At 35.9% G+C, this 24,334-nt stretch overlaps 1 protein-coding gene across 3 annotated transcripts; it reads right to left on the reverse strand.

The window, feature by feature from the left end:
• Window positions 1-82: 82 nt before the first annotated feature.
• dcaf6 (ddb1 and cul4 associated factor 6) lies at window positions 83-23,888 on the reverse strand. 3 transcript variants are annotated; one of them, XM_046844758.1, is made up of 21 exons: window positions 23,462-23,887; window positions 18,607-18,668; window positions 17,659-17,751; window positions 17,157-17,342; window positions 16,011-16,124; window positions 15,195-15,330; window positions 14,737-14,948; window positions 11,695-11,788; window positions 11,238-11,354; window positions 10,505-10,927; window positions 6,925-7,080; window positions 5,467-5,526; window positions 4,342-4,681; window positions 3,766-3,863; window positions 3,362-3,629; window positions 3,186-3,227; window positions 2,561-2,699; window positions 2,295-2,451; window positions 2,119-2,207; window positions 1,033-1,138; window positions 83-373 (listed from the first exon to the last, which is right to left on the reverse strand). In XM_046844758.1, the coding sequence occupies exons 1-21, from the start codon at window positions 23,547-23,549 to the stop codon at window positions 333-335; spliced, it is 3,021 nt and encodes a 1,006-aa protein (XP_046700714.1). In that variant the 5' UTR covers window positions 23,550-23,887; the 3' UTR covers window positions 83-332. The 3 variants fall into 3 exon arrangements, with proteins under 3 accessions (XP_046700714.1, XP_046700715.1, XP_046700716.1); XM_046844759.1 differs by lacking the exon at window positions 3,186-3,227 and having other exon boundaries at window positions 23,462-23,888; XM_046844760.1 differs by lacking the exon at window positions 6,925-7,080 and having other exon boundaries at window positions 23,462-23,886.
• Window positions 23,889-24,334: the final 446 nt, after the last annotated feature.

The following is a 24,334-nucleotide window of genomic DNA, read 5'->3' on the forward strand; positions in this document are numbered from 1 at the left end:
CACTGCTCAATGCTTGACCATTTCCACCACAGAAATATTGCATTTAAATATACTCAAGCACTCGGTCACTTAGCTACCTCTGTCACATTTCATATATTATATATTTATTTTTTATATACTGCAGTTTATTCATCTTTCCTTGCAGATGCGATTTACTCTCATGTAAAGTATTCAGTAGAATAGTCATCTTTAAAAAAAATGGATACTACAAATGGTTCTAACAAGGGAATATTCTACACAGCCTGTACAAATCTCAAATATTCAACCGTTTTAAAGCAAAAGATGTTGATTGTTTTGTTGGAGGGTGGGGGATGTGGATCTCAGCATAGCTCCTACTCATCTTCGTTCTCTTGTCCAGAACCTTCAGATCGGTCTAGGAGTTAAAGGAAGAGAAAAATTAATTGAATGAATATAAAACGACAAAGACGTTTCTCAATTACTTCAACAATTATAACTTAAGAATGTGTCCAATTTGGAAAATGTAATTAATCTTCATCTTTAAGGCTGATTTACACATCTATGTGCATCTGTATTTCTACCTGCAAGTAATAGGAGTGTGTCCTCTAATAGGCCATGTCACATGAAGTGCAGGAGATTGATTATAGAGAACAGATAACGTGTGCAGAAAGTTGAGAAAAATGTTTTTTCAAAAAGAGTTTTTTTTTAAGCTCAAATGAATCCTAAATAAATGTATGCATTTCTGAAGTTGTTTAACTCATCCGTCAACTTTGCCATCACTTGGATTTTTTTTAATTTAATGAATGACAGAATTCTGAAACAATCACTGTATGATCACCTACACTGTGTGTATATTTAAAGTCTGTTCGAAGAGACCAAGCTTTCAGAATGAAACTGGACATTATAATCAACTACAGTCCCTAAATACCCTCACACCTAATATACCATTTATATTCACACTATCTTGATTGTTGTTTTCTGTAAATAAATTGACTATACAGTAATACTGTAACCGATAACAGACAACACTCTGGACAGCAGTTGTACTCAAATAGAGTGGAATGTGAAGTTCACCTGTTCGGAGGTGATTGAGTGAGGCCAGCATTCGAAGCATGAACGAGGCAGGGACAGTAATGGTGTTTCTTGTCTCTTCCAGCATCAATTCATTACGAGTGATCACCTACAACAGAATCACAGCATATATAAAGGATCCCTGCTATAGTGAGAAGTTAACTGACATGTAGAGATTCTATATTTTATATTACATTAAATAATGCAGGAACATGATACAATATATACGAACTATATATTATGCCTCTTATGCCGTATTGGCTATGTGGTACTTTCGTTATGTGATACACTAACAGCAACCCAGAATCAAATCAATGATTTAGGAATATGTCTCATATAAAATAGGGCTTTTTCACAACAGCTTGAAATCAAACAATCATCATCTGTTTCATTAACTTATGTCTCAGGCACAGAGCCAAGGAAGGCTCTTGCTTTCCTTATCTTACTAGGACATCTCCTCAGCCTGATAATTGCGACCCTACAGAGGTGTGTTAAGCTCTGCTGCCCTCTAGTGCACCTATAAATAGAACATCTTGGCCCACATACAGTATACTGTAGAACACAAATTCTTACTCAATATTATTGATATCACAACACTATGGAGTTTCTTTTATGTTGTTGATTCATTTTCTATAGCAGCACTGCTGAAATGCAAAATACAGATTTATATTAATGTGCTTGTTCTAATATATTATTTGTCATAGATTTGTATGGTGGACAATCTAAAAGTAATAAATGTATGAAAACTAGCTGCTTAAATAATAAAATATACCACCGTTTTTTTGTGTGCCATATTTGGTTATAGAAAAATCTATAAATGTATTTGTTTATAGGTGCTATAAATGTAGACATTTCACATTTAATGTAGCCATTAAAGTTTTTTTTATAACTAGCAAATTGCTGTAATATAAATAAAATAAAACACTACAGGAGATGTTGTTATAGAAAAAGAATCCACTTTGGGGTTGGGATTAGTCCAGCCTACTGTGGATAATATTCCCATATGGCATGTTCCATCATCTTTGCTCTTTAATTGTTTTGCTTGTTGCTTTTGTATAGAAAATAATTAGCAAAGGAGTTTTACTGTACCTCCTCAGCAAGGTCTCTGTTAAACGAAGGTAGCTGCTCAAGTGGGGACCAGATTTTTATGTCATAGTCAATTCCAGATGAAGCAAGAACTGAAAAAAGACAAAATTAGCTAGAACATCTTCATTCAAGAATTTCTCTTGGGATGTTTTCCAAATAAAACCCAGTATGATACTTACTTGGATCATAAGGGTGAGGCTGCAGACAATTAACTACATGATTATCAGCCTCCAGAAGCATCAGGTGCTCTCCTGTATGTCTGTCCCAGATAAAAATATGGCCACAGTCCGAACCACTCATGACAAAGTTATTTCCCCAGAAACATGACTCCTTTATCTGTATTCACAAATATAAAAGAATAATTATGAATTTAAGATTCTTGAAAAATAGCTTTTATCCTGTTAATAATGTAGTTCTTTTTCCATAGCGTGGTATAGTAGCACACCATAGTTCTGGAGTTGCGGTGGCCCTTGTACATCATTTTCACTGCAGGGCGTCTGATGTTTTGTGTCTCGCTCTCCTCCATTTCGCGCCTTTCTTTTCTCCTGCGCAGAAGCTCCTGGATACGAGCTGCTGCCGAGCGCCTGGACACAGAATTAAATATAGACTTCATTGACTTCATGATGCAGGTAAATAGTAATTAAAGCAAACATGGCCAGTGCTTTTAAACGAGCTGTGATGTGTTTTCACAATCTAGTGACAAAATCTATACTATGCTGATTAAATTAATACTCTTTATGCCCATGCTTTAGAAGTATTGCTGCTCACTGTAACAAATGCAGAATACTTGATTAAACACAAGGCTCATTTCCAAACACATGCATACCAGTGATTTGCTGGTTAGACACTGACTGAAGTACTATTAAAACCTACCTACACATTTTTGCAACACATTCAAGCAAATAAGGTCAGAATTAGTGTTATACGTTAAAAAACAAACAAAAAACAAAACAAGAAATGCAAATCCACTCCACCATGAACACATTTTAGTGTTAAAATCTGCTAGAAAATCAACAAAATGTTTTACTTCTTGTAGTTAAATTATTTTAGAAATAAGCTCATCACAATACCTGATCATCCTATCACCTATTGCAGAGCCTCTGAAATTAAACCTAATGAGAAAAACAACTTCAGACTTTTTTTTTCCTAAAATGCATACATATCCTTTAAATATTTCTTAGGAATACTAGGTTAATAAAACAAATAATACAACTTAACCGAGGTTTTGAGTAATGAAAGCCCATACCTTTGTCCCTGAGCTCCTCTGTACCTGGCTGAGGGGATAAGAATTGGGTCATCATCGCTGTCATCAGAGTCCTGGTTACTGCGTGAGGTTTGAGCAGAACCCTGAGTGCCCTCCCCACCTGGCTCAGTTCTCTTGCAACCTTCTGCTGCTGGCAGATTCTCTGGAATAGCTGGGCCTTGCAGCAGTGTGCTTCCCTGAGAGCTTCCTGAGGCCCTCTCATTGCCACTCGCTGAACTTTTGCTCTCCTGTGGCAGTGATTCTGCTAAAGCTGCAGAAGAGAACAATTCTGAAGATAGTGATCATGCCAGTTCATGCCTCCAGGAGGAACAAGAGGAAACAGAATTTGCCTTAAACAAAAGAATTTCATTAGAATGGACTAAAATTGTTGCTGAAAACAGGCTCACCCTGTTCTGGGGTTCCTGCAGCAGGCTCCTGATTCTCCCTGGCTTGAGAAGGCTTTTGTCCTCCACCACCAGGTCTTGAGCCAGAGGCTAAATTACTCCTGAACACAAAGTGATAAGAAAATAAATAATAAATGTTTATATTATTAATAATTATATAATTTATTTCTACATATACGCATCAGTTTAAAAATTACAATCAGCCTTTCAGAAAATGAAACAAATGTTTTCTACACATTTTATAGCCGTCACCACAATCTCTTCTGCATACTCTAAACCAGACCCCTATCATAATATATCCGGATTAAATCTGTTTTAACTGCAGAGTTATTTACCATATTCTTATTGATATATCCATTATAAAGACTTTTCCCAATTAGGACTGAAAAACAAATATGTCATTGCAAAACTTTCACTTTGTTCTTATTCATTTTTATTCTCTTGATTTTAGACTACTGTAGTATACATCCAACTTTCATTTTGATGCCGTGACTTCAACAGATTTTATAAGAGATGTACCGTTTTCTTTTTCAGACAGAAACTATGAGGGACAATCAGTCTGCAAATCCGCTCACTCACCATTCATCTGTAAAGTCTAATTTGATGGTGCTGTTGGTGGTGCCCTCCGTGCTGTAATGCAGGCTCAGGACCGGCTCAGGCGTGCCTGCTGCTGTAGCCACTCGCCCAGTGCAAGAGCCCACTCCTCCAGACACACTGCCACTGCCAGCTCCACTGTCATCTTCAACAGCAGGAGATGAAAAGATGCTTTCATGGCTTTCTTCAGCAGCAGGAGTTGGAGAGATGGATTCACGGCTATCTTCAGCAGCAGGAGTGGAAGAACAGGTTCTCGTTCCATCGTTAGTACTAGCCTCCCTGCTACTTGTACCACAGCAAGCATTCCCTGATGCTTCAGTGCTTCCTGAAATAGAGAAAGAGAGAGACCAAAAATGAATAGAAACATTTTTTTATTAAGAACTGCAGCTATGAATGAAAACAACACAACAAAACACAGAGGGACGAATTGCTGATTTTGAACTGCAACATCACATACCCGAACTACAAACAGTGCAAACTGTAAATATTCTGTTAGTGAAAAAGAAAGATAGAACACTTTACAACTGTAAGCATTGTTTGCTGGTAAAGGCACTCACTGAGTGAGAGGAAACTTTTAGCATCACAGCAAGGTTAAAAGTACAATCATCCATTTACAATCAGCACAAACTCAACTTATATTTAAATCATCTTACATGTAAATCGGCTATGAAGAAGTACATCAAGTCTCAGACAGATAATCATCCCCCAACATAACAAACCCACAAACCACACTACACTAAAAGCTATTTACTATTTTTGTTTATTTTTATTTTTTTAAGTTTTTTGTATACTTTTTCAGTGAGGACAAGAATCCTTATATTTGGGGGTGAATGTTAAAAAGAATATCTGCCTATCTAAATGGAAAAAATCGAATTTTATATTTAAGCTTAGCAATTCATTTCATAATATGCTTCAAAAGAACAGCTAATGTCTACTAAAAATACAGGGACTTTAAGGACCTGTCAATTGATGGATGATGATAATGTTATAGAGAGAAGTAAAACTGCTGTCCCATTAGAAAAAAGTGAAAAAAAGTGCATAAGGGCAGAAAAAAAAAACAGCAAATGATTGAAAGTATGGGGAAATGGTATAAGAGGTGAATTGACGCACCAGGCTGCTCATCCAGAGTCATAGATCCAAGCTGTTTGTTTACCGCAGACGAAGGAGAATCTGGAACACAAACAAGATGTACTGAATATGCAAAGAACAAAAAGAAAAAAATGAGCAATGAAACTGCAGTCGATACTACAGGTCTACACACAGCCATCATACTGCAGCACAAGCAGAATCCAAATAAAAGAATGAAGTGTCCTGCATAAAAACAACTATTAAGTAAAAAAAAAAAAAATGCTTAATCACTAATGACATCCAAAGCTTAGAATATGAAGCTTGACAGCAGGCGGTCAACTACAAGAATCTCTTATAATTAGTTTTTATGCCTAATGTAAACAGTTCACGCTCGCATATTAAAGACAAGACTATAAGGCTGCTTTAAGGCTCAGTAGTGACATTTTAATTTTCACATTTCATGGCGCAGTTTTCAAATAGTTACTTCCTGCAGATCCTAAATCATAATTGTTTTATGTTTTGATTTAAAGAAAACAGTATGTGAATTTTTGAAATGTGAAAAGACCTCACATGCCAGATAAGATTCATGTGTACTCTTTATATAAAAACTTTCCATCTCAGTACTGACAGCAAAAATTCAGCCAAAAATTTTCAGCTTCCACAATAACAATAATGAACGCCACCTCCAGCAGAGCCACTGCTGGACAGGAGGAAACATAGATTATCTTTATAATACGTAACTGTTTTATTCTCATTTCAAATCAGTTTACTTCTGCTATCTGGGTTTGTTCACATAGCTTCTGCATGATGACAAACCAGGGCAGCAATAAAGAACAAATTGTATTCTTAGTACACAATTTGATCTCTAGTTTTGAACCAACATTTTTCCAGCTGAGTGGTGATGTTATATGTTACAGGCTTAGTGCAACTCTCACGTAATGGATCTCAGAGACTTTCATCAAATGCTCAGGGCCAATCGCAATTTAATTTAACCTCCACCCAAGCAGCAGACAGTGAAAGGCAGGAAAGGTATCCGAAGGCTTTACTCAGTTTATTTGCGCTAAAATCACGTCACATCAGGAGTTTGTAAATGATGGAAGTGCATTGGGGAACAACTGAAAAAAAAAAGTCACTTATATTGGTCTACACCAGAAGCTGCACAGAAACAGGCAGTAAAATACTAATGCCATGCAGCATAAAGACAGCAGCATGTCAATTAGGATTCTCAAACCAGCCTGTAAAGAGTGTACCAATAACTCCAATACAAAATGTAAATATCCTTAGCAAAATTAATAGGTGATGATGTGATCATATCAAAGATAAAGTTGTCTAGGGTGCTTAAATTTGTAGACTGCATTAAGTTTTGTAGAGTAGAAGAATTCTTTAGTTAAGCAATAATCCAAAACCATTAGAGGATAAAAGCTAGCACAGATCAGAAATGTTAGATGTAAAAGGGCTGCAGCAGGGGTCAAGGCTAGCTAATGAACAACGGAGTGTAACCTGCTGCCGGATGGGTCTGTGCATCAGGGCCCCGGGCTCGGCTGTCTGAGGCCCGAGAGGCTGAACGCTGGCTTTGCCCAGGGGGATCAGCAAGCAGCAGCAGCCTCTGCAAACGCCTACACACTAAACTTACCGGGAGCCTGCGCGGACCATATTCTGGCAGAAAAGCAGAGACAAAAGGATCAGGAAATATAAAGGTAAAAAGGTATCGCAAAGAAAGGGCAAATCATAGATAAGAGGCACTAGAAACTAGTCAAATGCAAAGGAAATAAAAAGAAGCAGCAGCCTTGATGATGTCCTACAAACTGCATTGGTGAACCATTTTGCTTGCATCACAGGTAGAGTAGACGATATATGCAGAAAAATATGCTCCAGCCATGCAGTAGAGGCCAATAGTTTACATACAACTATGCTAAGGATATTCAAACTCTAAATTTAAACTTCAAATATGTCATGTTATCATTTATTTCTTTTAGAAAGTCAATTAGGGCATCTGCTTCACAACAGAACCTTTACACGAAAAACCTTGGACAACAAAACTGTGGATCCTCACAAGGCAAGTTCCTACTCAGAAGCAAATTCTAAACTTAAAATACCAAAGGCATCTCTAAAATGTATTGTATGCAAATATCTTGTCCACACAGGCTCGCATCATGCAGACATTAGATCATTCAGGAAGTAGCACAAACTAACTGTCAGGAATGAAGAAACATTGATCGAAAATGTTCAAATGAGAACAAGAAAATGGGTAAAGGAAAATGGAGGCATTAAGTGCAGATGTTTGTAAATAAACAATTCAAATGGCGAAAAATGTGCTCTCTTCGGAGGCATAATAAAACCAGACTGAAATTCACAGATCATCACCAGCTTTTTCTCTTGTCACCGGAAACAAACACTGAACCATTTGTCAATAATTAATAGTGCTATTAAGGAAAAAAGATGAAACTTAATCTGAAAAACACCATGGCAACTGTTAAAACATGGGTGTGGCAGTTGTGGGGTTGTTTTTCTGGAAAATGAATTAGTGCACTTGTGAAAATAAATTGCATCAGGAGGATTATCGAGAAATACCTTGACAAAATAACTGTCAGAAAGTTTAAACTTAGTCATATCTCAGTCTATTTTGAAATGTACTAAAAAAGTGTGTCTGAGCAAGAAGGCTCACAATCCGGACTAAGTTAAGTGACAGTTCTGCCAGGAAGAATGAACAAAGAACATGGTTTATGGAATTTGGTATAGTAATAAACGTCATAACAAATCTCTTTTAACAGTTGTTTGGAAACAACTCTATATCTAATACTAAAAAAACTTGTTAAAAGTTTAATAACCTGAAATACATGTGGATGTGTTCAGGCAGAGTTTCAATATTAGATTGAAATGTCTTTGTTCTAGATGTGTGTTAAATGTGTGGCCTCAACTGTAGATGCATACTATTAGACATTCAAGAGGGGACACCTTTCATTAGGTTATTTTAGAAAAACTATCCAAAACACTATTGGGTTATTTGAGAAAAGAATCAGAACACAAACAAACCTAAAAACCAAAAAACAATTTAACTACACTCTCTGTTCTGCAACTTAAAATAAAGTATAAAATACATTACTCCTTTACCAAAAACAATAAAACACCTATTCTCCTCTTACAACAGAGCAATTGAGCATTATTTCCTTATTTTAGAACCAGAAACAGTCCTCTTCTGATGAGCAGTTGTGAAAGAAAAAAAGTTTTGAAAGAATTTTGAAAGACTACACAGCTCTGAGCAGATATTTGGAAGCTTCAATGCAATTGTGGTAAGCTCTACATTAGCAATGGCAGACAGCTGTACTAACATATACTTAGACTACAGTTAACCCCCGATAATTTGCGGTTTGGAAAATTTGCGGGTTCTCATTTGGAACCTAACTAACAACAAATTTCATAAAATCTTTCAAAACACATTTGTATTAAAGTGACAATGTCTAGATGAATTCACTAAGGTACCATAGGGGCTGCGGGGGTGCGTCCAAAATTCTTGGAACGTAACTTAGCGAGTTCCGGGGGACCACTGTATACATTTTTACAGAATTCACAATATTGTAATATTGTTATAACTTTATCCATTCATTGCTGTTCCAAAAAAAAGAAACAAAAAAAAAAAACACTTTCAATAAAATAGAAAATAAAATATGATTTATAATAATTTTTTCCATATTTTGTGTGAGCTTAAAGTATTTAAACACTTTCTGAATAACCTTTGAACCCATATTTACCAGTATTGAATGCTAGAATTCTCAAATTTATGTGCATCAATTTTTTTTAACTTGACATAAAATTGAATAATTTTAGAACACCAGATAATATTTAAATAAAAAAGACAGGAAGAATAGTGAATATAACCCTGAAATTACAGTTATACAAAAAAAAAAAAAAATAAAACACCTATTCCCCTCTCACAGAAAAGCAATTGAGCATTATTTCCTTATTTTAGAACCAGAAACAATCCCCTTCTGATGAGCAGTTGTAAAAATAAAAAAATAATTTTTAAAAGACTACACTGCCCTGAGCAGATATTTGAGAGCTTCAACGCAATTGTGGTAAGCCCTACATTAGCAATGGCAGACAGCTGTACTAACATAGACTATAAATCATGAATAACTAGGACTGTTGTATAGGCTTGAGACTGTGTCACTGGACTGTAAATTAATGGTGAGTACTGGTACAGACTGGAACAATCTGCAATAAATGGTCAAAATTATAACAATATTTCTATATTGTGAATTCTGTCAAAATTAAAAGACTATAATTATTGCCACCATTTGTAAAGTTGACAATAATAAAATTGTGACTAAGTTATATACACTGGATTATAAGCAGCACAAGCAGTCCCACAACACTACATTCTGCACCATGCTTTTTTAGTTATTTGCTTGCTTACTTATTTCTTATATCTTTTTACATAATATCTGTTTCCCTATTTTTAAACATAAAACTCAAAAGCTACCATTTTTGGCAAATCTCCAACTGTAATCCCTGGGTGAAACTGGCACGCTATTTATTTCCCACGTTTATATTCATTTTCACTGTGTTTATTAAGGGCATTTAGTCCATGAATACCTGCTTAAGAGTTCCAATAAAATAAAAAATTTAAGTTGATTTACAATGTTTTTCATATTTTGTGTGAGCTTGAAGTAATTATAAATTTGATCAATAACCTGTCTTTGTACCCATATTTATCAGTAGTAAATGCTAGTATTATACTGAAATGAATGTATGTTCAAAAACTTTAGAACCATTGGGTGAGATTTCTTATTTCCAAAATCTTTTTTAGTCATATTTTCAGTGCTTGATATATAAGGGAGTTATGCAGTGCGAAACTGGTCATAATAACAAATACATATGAATCCTACATCTGCTTTTTTTTTTTTTTTATCATGGCTTGACTCTATCTGTTTGAAATAATGCAGATTTGAACATCAGCCTTCAAAATGGACATGTTTGTGTACCGAAAACAACTATTTGGTATATGCTCTCAATGTATAGAGATCATGTGATCAACACTGACATGCAACCAGTGATAAATTGTCAGTAAAGTCATTCTCACCAGACAGAACAGGCTCTGTGGAAGGAGTCGGGGTGGCTGATCTGGTGGTCATCACCTCGGACTGGCTCTTCTGCTCTTCTGAGTCTGGGGAGGACAGCAGGGAAGAAGAGGAGGCAGTGTTGTCCACAGAGGAAGAGGTAGAGGGAGGCAGGGCTGTCACAGTGGAAGAAGAGCCTGAGGAGGAAGAGGAGATGGATTTGGAGAGGGGTTGTGCTGAAGTTGAAGAAGGGTCTGGGGCTAGGGATGGTGTTGATGCTGGAGCTGAGGCTGAGACTGGAGCAGGGGTTGGGGTGGAGTCTGAGGCAGGTGGGGAGGAATGGTCAGAGGTAGCAGACTCCACCTCCATGGGTCCTTCAGCCCCCAAAGACTCCTGAGAGGGGATGTCTGAAGCTGCAGCTGCCCCTGGTGTCTGAGCTTCCACACCTATAGGAAAAAGACATCAGGTAAACTTTAGTTTTTAGTTCTTTAAATGAGAAAAGAGACATGTTAATTAGTAAAACTTTATGAAACAATCTGATGGATTTTTTGCAGAGAAATTGCAGAGAACAATACTAACATACACAAAACTTTCATGCATGTAATTACAAACAGATTCCTTATCTTTATTATTATTGGTCCTTTATAGGCATATAAAACACATTTCTGAACATGGACACAAAAGGTTCAAATTAAAAAGGCACGGTATAAAAAAAAAAAAAAAAAAGTAAAAGTAATATGGCAATGCAAGTCATACCTCTGGGACGAGTTTGTGGTCGAGTTCTGCTGCTCTGGGCCTCGCTAGCTTCCTCAAACCAACGTGATAACATGTCGGACATCCTCTGCATCAGTGACACATTAGGGCTCTGTTCTCCTGAGGTGAATGAGAAAGAAATGCTTCATGCACTTAAACCATCAAGAACTCAGAGTCATCTAGAGGAAAACCATTCCAAGTGTTCCTTTCTTTTAATAGGAAGACAGTGCTCAGACCTAGAGCTCACAGAGAAACTAATGAGCTCCGGTGCCTTATTAATATTCTAAACAAAATATCAAAATAAATTGAATAGTACTTTGATTGTTGCCTACATTTCAGTATTGATTATTTTGTACGTTACACTTTTATGTATTGACAAGTATGTCTAGAAATATGATTAAAATGTGTTGTGTATGTTGTGTGTGTGCTGGTGGAGGGAAGTAGTTTTTTTAAATCTTACCCTCTCGTTCTCTTTCACTTTCGGGTCGAGCACGGGGTCCGGTGTCTGACCAGTCTCCTCTTAGACGCAATCGCTTGACTGGGGGTTGCTTCAGCTACAATTAACATATGGTCAAATGGTTAATCACTGTCAAAGGTTGTTCTGCCTAAATAGTAAACCTGCTACAAATTATACTTAATAAAAGGAATGACATACAAGTGATAAAACAAAGATCCAAAAGATATATTTAGATTTATATCATACACTTGTGTTATGATATGATGTTTAATGTGGGATCTCACGTGTGAGTACGGCTGATAATTCTTCAGTGTCCTTGCCAAGTGTCATATTTAAACACATAGTAATTATCTTCCAGTTATGACCCTTATCTCTGGATGTGTATTTAACCAGCCCTCTACATATTGACTAATATAGTGCACCATGCAATGAAGATATATATATATATATATATATATATATATATATATATATATATATATATATATATATATATATATATATATATATATATATATATATATATATATATATATTTCCTTCAGCATTTGATATATAGCTTATTAGCTTAATTATCCACAACTTAGGATACAGTATTAACATTTTTGTAATGTAATCATGCACTTACTGAATTTGGCTTTACTTTAAGCACATTATTGGGACCATCTCTGAGTAAAAGCTAGGTGAGATTTTGATACAGCAAGAGGGAAGACATTGATGATGACATGCTTTTCGTTTATTTGGCAAAAAAAAAAAAAAAAAAGTGTCGGCAAGAGGGAATATTAAACCGTGGCTCGAGTACATTCATCAGCTGACGAAATCCTTCACACTCATTCACGCTGCACGGTTGCATATCATTTTCTATAAACATCCCCAATGCTTTAGTTATGGCTATTGCCCTGTCCGACTGATCACTGAGAGGTTACTTGAATGCTGCGGACAGTAGAAGTTGTTTCCTAATCGGCTCTCTCCTGTTTGTGCTTATCGACACAATGGCGTGATGTCTTCTCAAATGAACTGTCATATTAGAAATGTTTCCATTAGCATATTGAATGCATTTTGCACAATGCTTGCACACAGTCGCAGTTCTATCTACTGTTTTATTTCCGTTGTCATCGTAAGTAACATGAAATCCAAAATGTTCCCACACACCGGATTTGAACGACGCGGGTGCATCCGCCAACTCCGGGCAGCCGTCATTATCTCCTCCACTTGCCATTTCTGCAGCACTTCTTACTCAGCTTTTACTGTCTATATGTATGTTCACGCGAAACTGACTGAGGTGAAACTGAGCACGGGGCTACATTGCGCACGCGTCGAACCGTGCGACGCACACACGAACCGAACCGAGACAAGCGAACCGAACGGTTTGGGTGTTTTTCCATGTACCGTGCCACCCCTATTATAATATATATATATATATATATATATATACACATACACATACACAGTACAGACCAAAAGTTTGGACACACCTTGTGTGTCCAAACTTTTGGTCTGTACTGTATATATATATATATATAGTACAGACCAAAGTTTGGACACACCTGCTCATTCAAAGAGTTTTCTTTATTTTCATGACTATGAAAATTGTAGAGTCACACTGAAGGCATCAAAACTATGAATTAACACATGTGAATTATATACATAACAAAAAGTTAACTGAAAATGTCATATTGTAGGTTCTTCAAAGTAGGCATCAAGGGAATGCCAAGAGTGTGCAAAGCAGTAATCTAAACAAAAGGTGGCTACTTTGAAGAACCTACAATATGACATATTTTCAGTTGTTTCACACTTTTTTGTTATGTATATAATTCCACATGTGTTAATTCATAGTTTTGATGCCTTCAGTGTGACTCTACAATTTTCATAGTCATGAAAATAAAGAAAACTCTTTGAATAAGCAGGTGTGTCCAAACTTTTGGTCTGTACTGTATATATATATATATATATATATATATATATATATATATATATATATATATATATATATATATATATATAGACAATCAGAAAGTTCCCAAGTTCCCTAACTTCGTTTAGAATATGTAACAGGCATACACTGACAGCAAACAAAGTAAATGGAACATATCAACATACATATGTACAGTATATTATATACATAAACAAATTTTAAAAGAATAGTAAGGTTTCTTAATAAAATGCAAATTTGCACTATTTTCTCTTTACAGCATCCAACACATTTTTCCTAACTCTGTCATGCCATATACCTCCTGATAATGCAGTGTTCAGAATGTGAAGGCCATGGCAAAAATTCTCTCTTATTGCTAATATTCAATATTCTATTTTATCTACCATTTTATTTTATTCATTATACAAAAACAATATTAACAAACGAATAATTCAAGACAGAACTATGTAGAGACATATGACAAGAGCTAAAACAGATAAAAGCTAAATAAGATGTGTAAAATTCCAAAAGTTGAAAAAGGAGGCTAAACACTGGTAGAAAAAAAATGTTGTGATGTCTGTTATTCCTATGAATTTAATTTGAAGAGAGACCTGAGGGTTTCTCCACTATGAATCGGACAGTCATTGTACGCTGAGTCTATTTTTGTCCCTGCAATGGAACATAGCGTGCGTCTGCATCTCATTTTGGAAAGGAATGCGATCATGGGGGAAGCCAAGCACCGATATACACACAGTAAGAGAGACCCTGTATCAGTGACCAAGCATATTTCATCCCCCACCCCCAAACTTTAAGCCCACATATGCCACCAGGTCTAGTGGGAACAGACTCATTATCTGAAGTAAGAAGCCAAAAGCTGTTTTTTTTTTTTTTTTTTTACAGATATTTCCGAATTGTTCCTTGCCATTCAGCATACATTTAACTAATAACATAAAAACCACACAAGTTACTAGTTGTCAGATCAGGAGATGTTCAATAAATTCTAACCATGACCCGAGACAGACTTCTCACCTCTCATTTACAAATACACATCATTGTGTCTCTGCAGCAACCATGGGTGTGGGTTATTTCTATATAATTAACATATAGAAGGGTAGCTCTCTTGTGGTCCTTACCTCTTCTCTCCTCTCCTCAGACGGACCCTTTAGCTCTCTGGCCTGGTCGTCTTTGGGGTCAAACAGGTAGATGTAGTCAGAGGAGTAGCTGACCAGAACCTCTTGTCCATCGCCACTGTAGCATAGGGATGTCACACGGCAAGACTTGTTGGACAAGTGGGCAGGGACAAATCGCACACACATACCTGTTGTTCCTCGGCCCATGTAGTTACCTGTATGTAGAGAGGTTTAAGGTATAACTGTTTTGTGTTTTTAGTTTTTAAACATAATTAAGACCTACTACTGATAACTAATTTTAAGGGTAGGAACTTTGATTACAATTAGTGGCAATCATGTTATGATGCCGATTTTACATGGGTCATTTTTTTCTAAAAAATGTTTAGTGGAATTTGTTATATTCTGGGTGTAAGAGAAATAAACATCATTTGAAATTAAAACACAAAAAGTTCAGCTCTCACCTGTAGCTCTAGTACCAAGCATTCGTCGGTCATAAATTCTTACTGAACTGTCTGAGCATCCCACTGCAAGGTAGTAGGGCACAAGGGGAGAAATGGCTATCGAGGTAGCAGCTCTCCGGCAATTAATCAAAATATCCTGATTACAAAAAGACAAACAATAAAAGGGGAAGCAAAGAAAGTATGAGTATTAATGTGTGAGAAGAATGACCATCTCCAATCTCATAAAAAAGTGTATTATAGAAAAGTCTGAGACTACAAGATGATTTGCTTATTAATGCACCATCACCAGCTATATTCATTCAAAGCAGACAAACCAGGGGGTGTAGCTCAGATTGGTACAGATCTTTGTGACAGCTGAAACATAGTCTCTAAAATAATATGATCTATGATGTGCTATTTTAACAAACACCATTTCCCCCAAAACATAATGATTTTCACTTCAGTCAAAACTTGTAAAAGAGAAGGCTGTGAAATGCAGGGTAAAAGGCAGTTGCCTCCTCACACGATCTGGCAAGAGAACTTTGGGTGTGTCCATTTTAATTTGGTTACAAGGATAAAGGTTAATGTGCTAGATCTGATCTTAGGCCAGAGCTGTATCTTCTTCCTGGGACAATCTTAGCAGTTCAGTAGACGTGAGATTTGTAATGTGAAACGCTAATGTACGAGTCAATCTGCCAATAAGACATTTTCATTAATATTTCAGCTAATATGAAGGAATTCTGACAGCACAATTCTATAAATGTTAGTAATATGGGAATAAAGTATATATAAAAAAGGAATGCCAAGTATAAGTACATTTTAGGCAAATCTTCTTACATCTTTACAATCCTCTTTTGTGCAGCTTGTCTTCATACGCAGGTCAAACCACCTAACTGTGCCATCCTCCCCACAGGATAAAAAGGTATACGGATCATTAGGAACTGTCATTATCTAAAGACAAAAGGAAAGAAAAAGACAGACAGAAGACATGAAAATCTGTACATGAGCCCACAGCCCTAAAACCATAAATGACTTTTATTGCAGCAGTTTCCAGAAATGACTTCATAAGTTCTAAATCTGAAATTATGTGCATTACATTTTTCCATAGTACGTTTCATGTTTTGGAGTGTTATGTAATAGTAAATCACAAGAACTGCATGTCTAACATGGCCAGAAAAAAAACAACAACAAGGAAATGGGTGTGTTGCTGCAAGCAAGTTAGGAGCATTTTGCTCATACTTTTTACGAGCAAAAGCACAGTCAATATTAGCTGCAAGTCTGAAAGCTATTCAAAAGACACTATTTTAGCATATTTTAGCAGGAGCAGCTTTTTATATATTTTATTGCACACTATTGGTACAATATTGGCAGTTAAAAATGCAATATATTAAAGTTATATAATTTCTTATGTTTTTCAATTCAACAGCATTTGATGAAAAATAGGGATGCTCAGAAACTTTTGCCTGGCAGTGCATTTCAATTTAATTTTTAAAGGTCCGCACTTGTCAGCATATCATGGCATATCAGTCACACTGCTAACACGTCACCATGTCCTATTCTTAGCTCAGTATCCTGGTATACAGAGGCTTGTCTCAGTATTTTTACTTGCACTATGCATCAAATTGAGTAAAAATAGGAGTTTAATAAAATCTTAATTACAATAGCAAAGTTGAATACCCAAAGTGAGCCTTATTCTCCACCCAAATCAAGACTGTGACATTTAGACTGTTATTAATGTATTCATTACTATCATTTATTTATTAAGTAAATAATTATGGAATGCAATGGTGCACAGTCAAAAAGTGTTAGTGTTTCACTGTACACCCACACACACTCAAACACACACAAGCAAATAAAGGCTTCTGTGCTATAATAGTTGAATCCATTCCAATAGTTTTCGACTGAATTTTGCCTAAAATGCCACTGTCAGATTTTCCTTGCTGCTTTCCTTTTTATCATCTGTGAATGCTTCCACAATATCACCTCATAAGCAGTTCCATAGTGGCAGGTCATCTGGCATTGCCTGTTGATGTCTGCACTCTTCTCTGTGTGTGTGTAGAAGATGATGCCGTCTCCTGAACAGGACACGATCTGCTGGTCGTTTGTGTGGGGCATGAATTTTGCACTGAAAATGTTAGCCCGGTGACCCGACCGAATTGTTGTTTTGACCTGATGACGAATGGAAAGAGTGGTAAGCGATACATCACCAGCTTGAGATCCAGAGCAGTACACAGAACGTGGATAAGTTCAAGTAGTTTGCACTTTGGACTGGAAAAATCTCAATTAAATATAAAAATCAGCTACAGCACATCTTACTGACTAATACAAGTACTGCTAAACTGCAGCAATCTTGCAAATAAAAAAGGTGCACAAGTAACACATATAGGTGTGTACATTATTCATATCCGAGAGTAGATTTTGGCTTAAATTACACCACTAAGTAGATTACCACATTGTTCTAGATAACACACAAGCTTAAAATTACCTTTCTGTTGTAAGGGTTTGTGATGACCAAATTAGTGTCATCAGATCCTGACAAGATGTACTCTCCTGTATCATTCCAAGATATGGTGTTAACCTATTTAAAATTAAAGAAACAGATATCTGTTGAACACAAACATAGACCACAGTCTGATTTGATGTCTACTCAACTAATTTCAGTCGATTTTAATAAATGGAGCCAATTTGCCACAGCGGATCTGCCCTGAATCTGCAGCCTGAACTGAAGTAAGATAGCGAACAATAGCAGCCGAATAGAGAACTCGGGTGAAGGACAACTGAGCCTTCAACATCATGCCTCTGCCTCTGAAATGAATCAATATTTCATTAACTTAACCTGCAAAGGCCTGTGCACTCTGGACCGTTCCATTTTTAGGTTCCACACTTTATCAACCCAACATATAAGATTTATCACACAAAACCATTTATTTCAAAACATCTGAAAAACTGCTAAACTAAGCTTTACTTTTTATCCTTATTATTTTGCATACTTTCTCATTTAGTTTTTTGGATGTCAAAAGGTGCAACATAGCGATGGCCTTGAGAAAAAAATGCAACGCTGTAGGCTCGCATCGGTGCCTGATGAATCAGTGACATATTTTTACTGTAACTACAAAGAGACTGCAGTATATATGAAGTGAAATCTGTTGGGGGTTGTTTTCTGCTTGCTGATTTTCAGCTTGCTGATAACTGAAGTCATCTTTTCAAACAGGCAGTAAATGAACTGTTAAAATTTTTTTTTTTTTAAACCTTCACACTTTTCAGTTCCCAGCAGTGCAACACAGTGCATAAACAAAACAACAGACACTGCAACTTTACTAAACTACTGGCAGCATCCAAACTCGCTATGGTAAAATGCAGAAATGCATACCAAAATCATCAATCAAATATCAAGTAAAGCATGAACGTGAGAAGATACGTTTTTGATACTCACACAGCCATCATGCACTTTAAGTACAGCTTCAAGTTTCAGACGCTGCACAAATTCTCTTCTGCCTGTGGAAGAAAAAAAAAAAGTGTTAATATAGTCACTTCACCAGATGTGCATATATGCATAACTGAGCTCACATAACTGTATTGCTAAGTCTGTTTCATAGGTAGGATTATATATCGTAATCTACATTCTATACAGATCAATAAGAGACAACAGAAACAAACAAAAAAATTCTTGTTGTTGATTTTTGCAGTCAGGAACAATTTCACCACAGATGACATAGATACAAGTAAAACGCTAATTATAAGAATACATTGTGTTGTATGTTTTTTTCCCCCCAAGCATTTTAACAATACAACTCAGAACTGGATGCCTATTCTAATAACATGCAATAGCCATGGCATTCAGATGTATTTTATACTAAAGACTTTCATTAATAACAAAGGAACTGGAAGCTGAAAGCATGGTTTGATATGGCAGAACATTCTTGCAAGCTTTGTGTCTGTCATCACCAAAGAGATAAGGCCAAATTTCAACACTTGTAGAGCTAAATATATTGACACTGATTTGGCAAGTTGCACTTTAAAGGAAAGCGGAAGCAAGATAGTGGTTCTCAACAAATTATATCTTCCTGACCAACAATACGGCTTCTAAAAGGAAACAGATTCATATGAACTTTCCACTGTTCAACCAAGCAATGTTGAAATGATTAAAACACTAAAAAGCTACACTGGCAAAATATTAGTTTTGTTGAACTTTGTAAAGTCATTTCAGATTTGGTTTGCAAATTTCCCCCACACAGTCTGCTTTAACTCAGTATTTTGGAGTGCACACTTTATTTGTCTAGTAACACTACTTTGCATTATTTATTTTGAAGCATTCACTCATATGCAACATATGCAACTCTCTAGAGACCCCAAATAAGTTATATATTTCTATAATATTATTACATTTCTGTGCTGTGGAGAATATTCTTAGTTTCTGCGTATTCCATTTCAATCAAAATTTTGCAGCTTAGCCATGCTAAATATAGCGCACACACACACACACACACACGCACACACACACACACACACACACACACGCACACACACACACGCACACACACACACGCGCACACACACGATATGCCTGAACACAACCTGCCGAACTAGGCTAATGTTTCTATCAGATCTCAGATACTGTGTACAAGGAGTAACCTTATAGCAAATGTCTAGCTCATTGATTAGATAAACACAGCTCACTCATTAAAACAGACTAATAATGATAATGATAATGATGATAATAATAATAATAATAATAATAATAATAATACCACTAATAATAATAATAATAATAATAATAATAATAATAAAATATAAAAAAATTGCATATCACACATTGCAAATTCAATTGAATGGTTCTAAACAAAGCATAAAGAAAGAAAAGGAATGAAAAAAAAAACGATTGCAATATAACAGGAACTATAGAACTTTCAACAGGAAGTAGGAGCACAATCTTACCTAACATCACATGTATTTTGTCATTTAAAGTGAAATCATGCTGCAATAATTCATTTGATTCTAAATTCATGCTAATTCTAAAGCTAGAGTTTGCTAAATATGGAAAGCTGCAGCATAGCAAATGATTTAGAAGAAAAGTTTATGAAAATAAATATATAAGTAACTAAATAAATCTTTAAAAAATATTTCATATGAAATTCAGCTTAAAGTGTTTCATGTGAAAATAAAGATATATAAAATATGAGATGCAGAACTTTATATGAGCAGCAATAATGATAATGATAAGATTAATAGTAAAAATAATTATAATCATAATAATAAATCTGAGAAACATCGAGGAAAAAATTATATATTTATTATAAAAACAAAAAAGAAATCAATAATTGTAAGTAAAACACAAGCAAAGTAATCACTAATAAATACATAACAAAATATAAAAATCTGTCTGTAGGTGCTTTTTAGAATGATTATATATTTTTTGGTGCATAAAAAACCAAACAATGTAATTTTCTTGTCATTGGGTAAATGTATCAATCAGGCCGAACTCGATCATTATGAAATGGGCTGAAACATGAGAGGAGAATCAGTCCATTTATGATGGCTCTAATTCAGTCATGGAACTAAAACTAAATGCAGCGGTATTTTAAATTCTATCCTGAAATGAACTGGACCCGATATAATGTCAGGATTGATATAATATGATCTCATTTGTGTGCACCTGTTAGAACCGGTGCTGCAGCGTTCTGAACAAGCTGCAGCCTGATGATTGGCAATGCAGTAAACAGTGAATCAATATGAGACAAGAAAATAGCGTGTACCAACTTCTGAACATTGTGCAAGCTGTTATGAGCTCTAACCTGTGTGAAGTGAAAGAATGCTGATGAAGTAGTGTTATTAATGTGCACAGATATTAAACCAGAGTTTTCTAATTTGATCATATATTTTCTGGAAAGGGTATCAAAAGAAAAATTTGTGTTTGTCTTTGTTTACTTGTTTATTGATCAGTTAATGTTTGTTATGGCAGTCTGTCAGAGTGTTTAGAGTAATACTGCTCTTTAGTATAATGGATGTGCCAAACTGTGCCTCAACCAATCTTTTAAAGATGGAAGGAAGAAAAAGGCTGAGTATGGCTTAGATTTTAAAATTAAATAAATAATTAATTAATTTACAAAAGATTTTCTACCCATGAAGGATGTTCCTTGACAGTTCAATCCACACGTATGGAAGAGCAGAGCAGAAACATCTTTACAAAAGTATTTTAAACAGAACTTACAGAAAGTGAAGAAATAAAACTGTGGACATGCTACTTCTTCTCATTCAGTATTTAAATGCTACACTGATGAGCAGGGAATTGTATTGCAACCGTGACATACTTACTGCATCAGGGTAAGGATGATTTAAAATGAGGCCTATTGTCAGACAGTGGAAATGTGCTTATTATATGTGTGCAAATTATATTTATTAATTAATAAGATTTATAGGCTCGATTAACATAGCTGAATATAGCTAAAATCTTTCACTTGGTAAAATCCCTCAAAAATCCTTTCCTAATAAGGGAATACCTAGTTTTACATATAAATCAATATCATTGAGACAATAAAAGCACCATGTCCCGAACACTCCTTAAGAAGTGCATTGACTTTCTGCTCACACTATCAGATTTATCTGAGCAGTGAAATATGTTCACTAAAACAGAATAAAATAAATTTGACACATCAAAAAGTTTTTCAGTAAAATAGCAACTGAAGCTATGCTCATTTGTTTACCATACCATCCCAGTCGAAAGTGTATGTGTAGCAGAAATATCATTACCTTCTTTATAAAAAGGGATAAAACTATACATCAGCACTAAGTGCTCCGCTCACTGAGCTCTTGTTGTTCAAACAGCAATTACATAATTAGCTAGCACTCTATTTATCCCTCCTTAGCACCTTAGATGGTAAGAATAAACTAAACAATGTATGCCAAACTGTCAGAATAGAATAAATAACCAACACCTATACAAAGTATTTTCTACCAAAAGCATGAATATGTCCTTGATTTGTGTGCACAGTGCAGCAGGTGGCACGATGAGTGAAAGTGTAGTGTGTGTTACAACACACTCACAACAATGTAACCAATATTCATTCAACTGCATTTACTATTTTATCCTTGTAATAGTCAGGTTACATATTGAGCCAATTAAAACAGGTAGGAATACACTACAACCTGAAAGAGAATCCATGGCAGTGCACACACTGATTCACAGCTAAAGGGCAATTTAGTGCCTCTAATTTACTTACTGGATTTTTTGGGATCCTGGCAGAAGCCTAAGATGAACATGAGGAGAACATGTTAAACTAAACACAGACAATACAGAGCTCATGACCAAACTGGGGATAGAGGTTTTCATTCACTGTTTTTTTAGATAAAAAAAACAAAACACTGATGACTCTTAAATCAACCACCTACTATCCATGTGATCCAACATGCCACACAACTATGAATGAAAAGAGAAATAGTTGAATATTTAATCTACATGTCCTGGTCAGCTAGACTACCTTTATGGCACATAGAGCTCCAACCATATTCAGGCAATGTTACACAAACAGCTCCATAAAGTGTCTGTGTGTGTTTTGAAAAAATAATACAAATAAACAGAAAGATGGATAACGAACAATAGTATTTAAATTAAATTATTATGGCAAATAAAAAATCACTTTGTAAATTTTCTTGTAGTTTCCTGGCATGAATACACACAAGCTGTGATATTCACCAGACCTGGCAGTTAGGAGGGCTGAAATAAAAGCTGATTTGGTTCTAAAAATATTTTTTTGGGTGAGTTCAAAAAAACTAGTAGAGGCTGAACTTCATTAGCATCGCATTTTCCTATGTAAACAAATTTATGAAATCGAAACAATCATTCTTTGGTTTAAAAGCACCTATTTGCTGATCATTTCAGCAGACCAAAACTGTAACCTCATATCAGCTGGTGATCATTTAGAGAAGTGTCTCAAACTACACCAATATGTTAAAGTCGTGGAAATAATGCATGTTACTACTAGCAGGGGAAATTAATAAATTAACGATTACTCGAATCTGAATGCATTATACATGATTATATTAATCTGAGGGGTAATATTAGCTAGCCTGCTTAGTTCCACAACAACAACAACAACAACAACATGCTGAAACAGTGGGCTGGAAAAGGGTACAGCAATCAATAAAGCTAGAAGCTTGTGGTCAAGTCAGCCTGTCCATTCCTCATCTCCAGGGTGTCTCTATACACAGGTGACAGCTGTCAGAGACACACGGACATGAAGCGTTTTATAATGACGATGGTAGAAAAACAAAACCCCGGTCTGCCTTCTTACCTAAATAGTTCGCTCGGAAAACGTTTGGATCGCTGTAACCGATGGATCGTTTCCTCACATCCCAGATCAAGTTGCTAGAGCAGGACATGGTGCTCTCAAAGCTCCTCTCGTCTGAAGGCAAGCAGCATTGAGAGAACGGCGAGTGGAAAGCACTTCATTAGCTAGCCGTTAGCTTAGCAGCGCCTTCTTCTATGTGCTTTTCTTTTTTTGTTACAGCACTTATTTACTTCAGCGTTTCATTGCACTAATAGAGCAAACGGAACAAAATGAAGGTGGCGGGGGGGAAATCATACAAAAACGACACCCCTGCGACCAAACCGACCTACTGCCTTCGTGTCATCACAAGCTAAATATATAACAAAAATGTTGTTTAGCCAACTGCCTGAGATTCTGCTCTCCTGCGCCCAGAGCTTCCGCTACAGCCAATGACAGGCGAGCAACGCGTGTGTTTATGTCCACAGCGCCGTGGAGAAGTTTGAGAGCATCAAGTGCGCGCAGCTTTTGTGCAGACTGACTGACTGACTGACTGACAATCTATCTATCTATCTATCTATCTATCTATCTATCTATCTATCTATCTATCTATCTATCTATCTATCTATCTATCTATCACAGTGGGGTCAAACTTATTCATAGGAGGGTGCAAAATAAAATACTGGGTCTAAGTAGAGGGCCAAACACTGTCAACATTTAATAAACAACAAGACAGACAGGATACAGGATAAGGAGTGAAAATCAAACATTGATTAAAGGCAGTACATTTTGCACAACTTTTTGGTCAAACAAGAAAATCCTTAATGTGGGACAGCCATATTAACCCTCTACAAATCATTTCTAAGAATCAATGCAAGAAGCCAGTTCACAGAAGAGAAG

The sequence above is a fragment of the Silurus meridionalis genome, chromosome 3 (genome assembly GCF_014805685.1).
Source record: "Silurus meridionalis isolate SWU-2019-XX chromosome 3, ASM1480568v1, whole genome shotgun sequence".
Classification (NCBI taxonomy): Eukaryota; Metazoa; Chordata; class Actinopteri; order Siluriformes; family Siluridae; genus Silurus; species Silurus meridionalis.

Coding starts and splice junctions, on each gene's coding strand:
- dcaf6 (XM_046844758.1), bottom strand. CDS start 23,549: ATGTCCTGCTCTAGCAACTTGATCTGGGATGTGAGGAAACGATCCATC. Junction 2,452..2,560: donor ACCGCAACTCCAGAACTATG/GTGTGCTACTAT, acceptor TTGTGAATACAG/ATAAAGGAGTCATGTTTCTG. Junction 374..1,032: donor ACTCAATCACCTCCGAACAG/GTGAACTTCACA, acceptor TTTAACTCCTAG/ACCGATCTGAAGGTTCTGGA.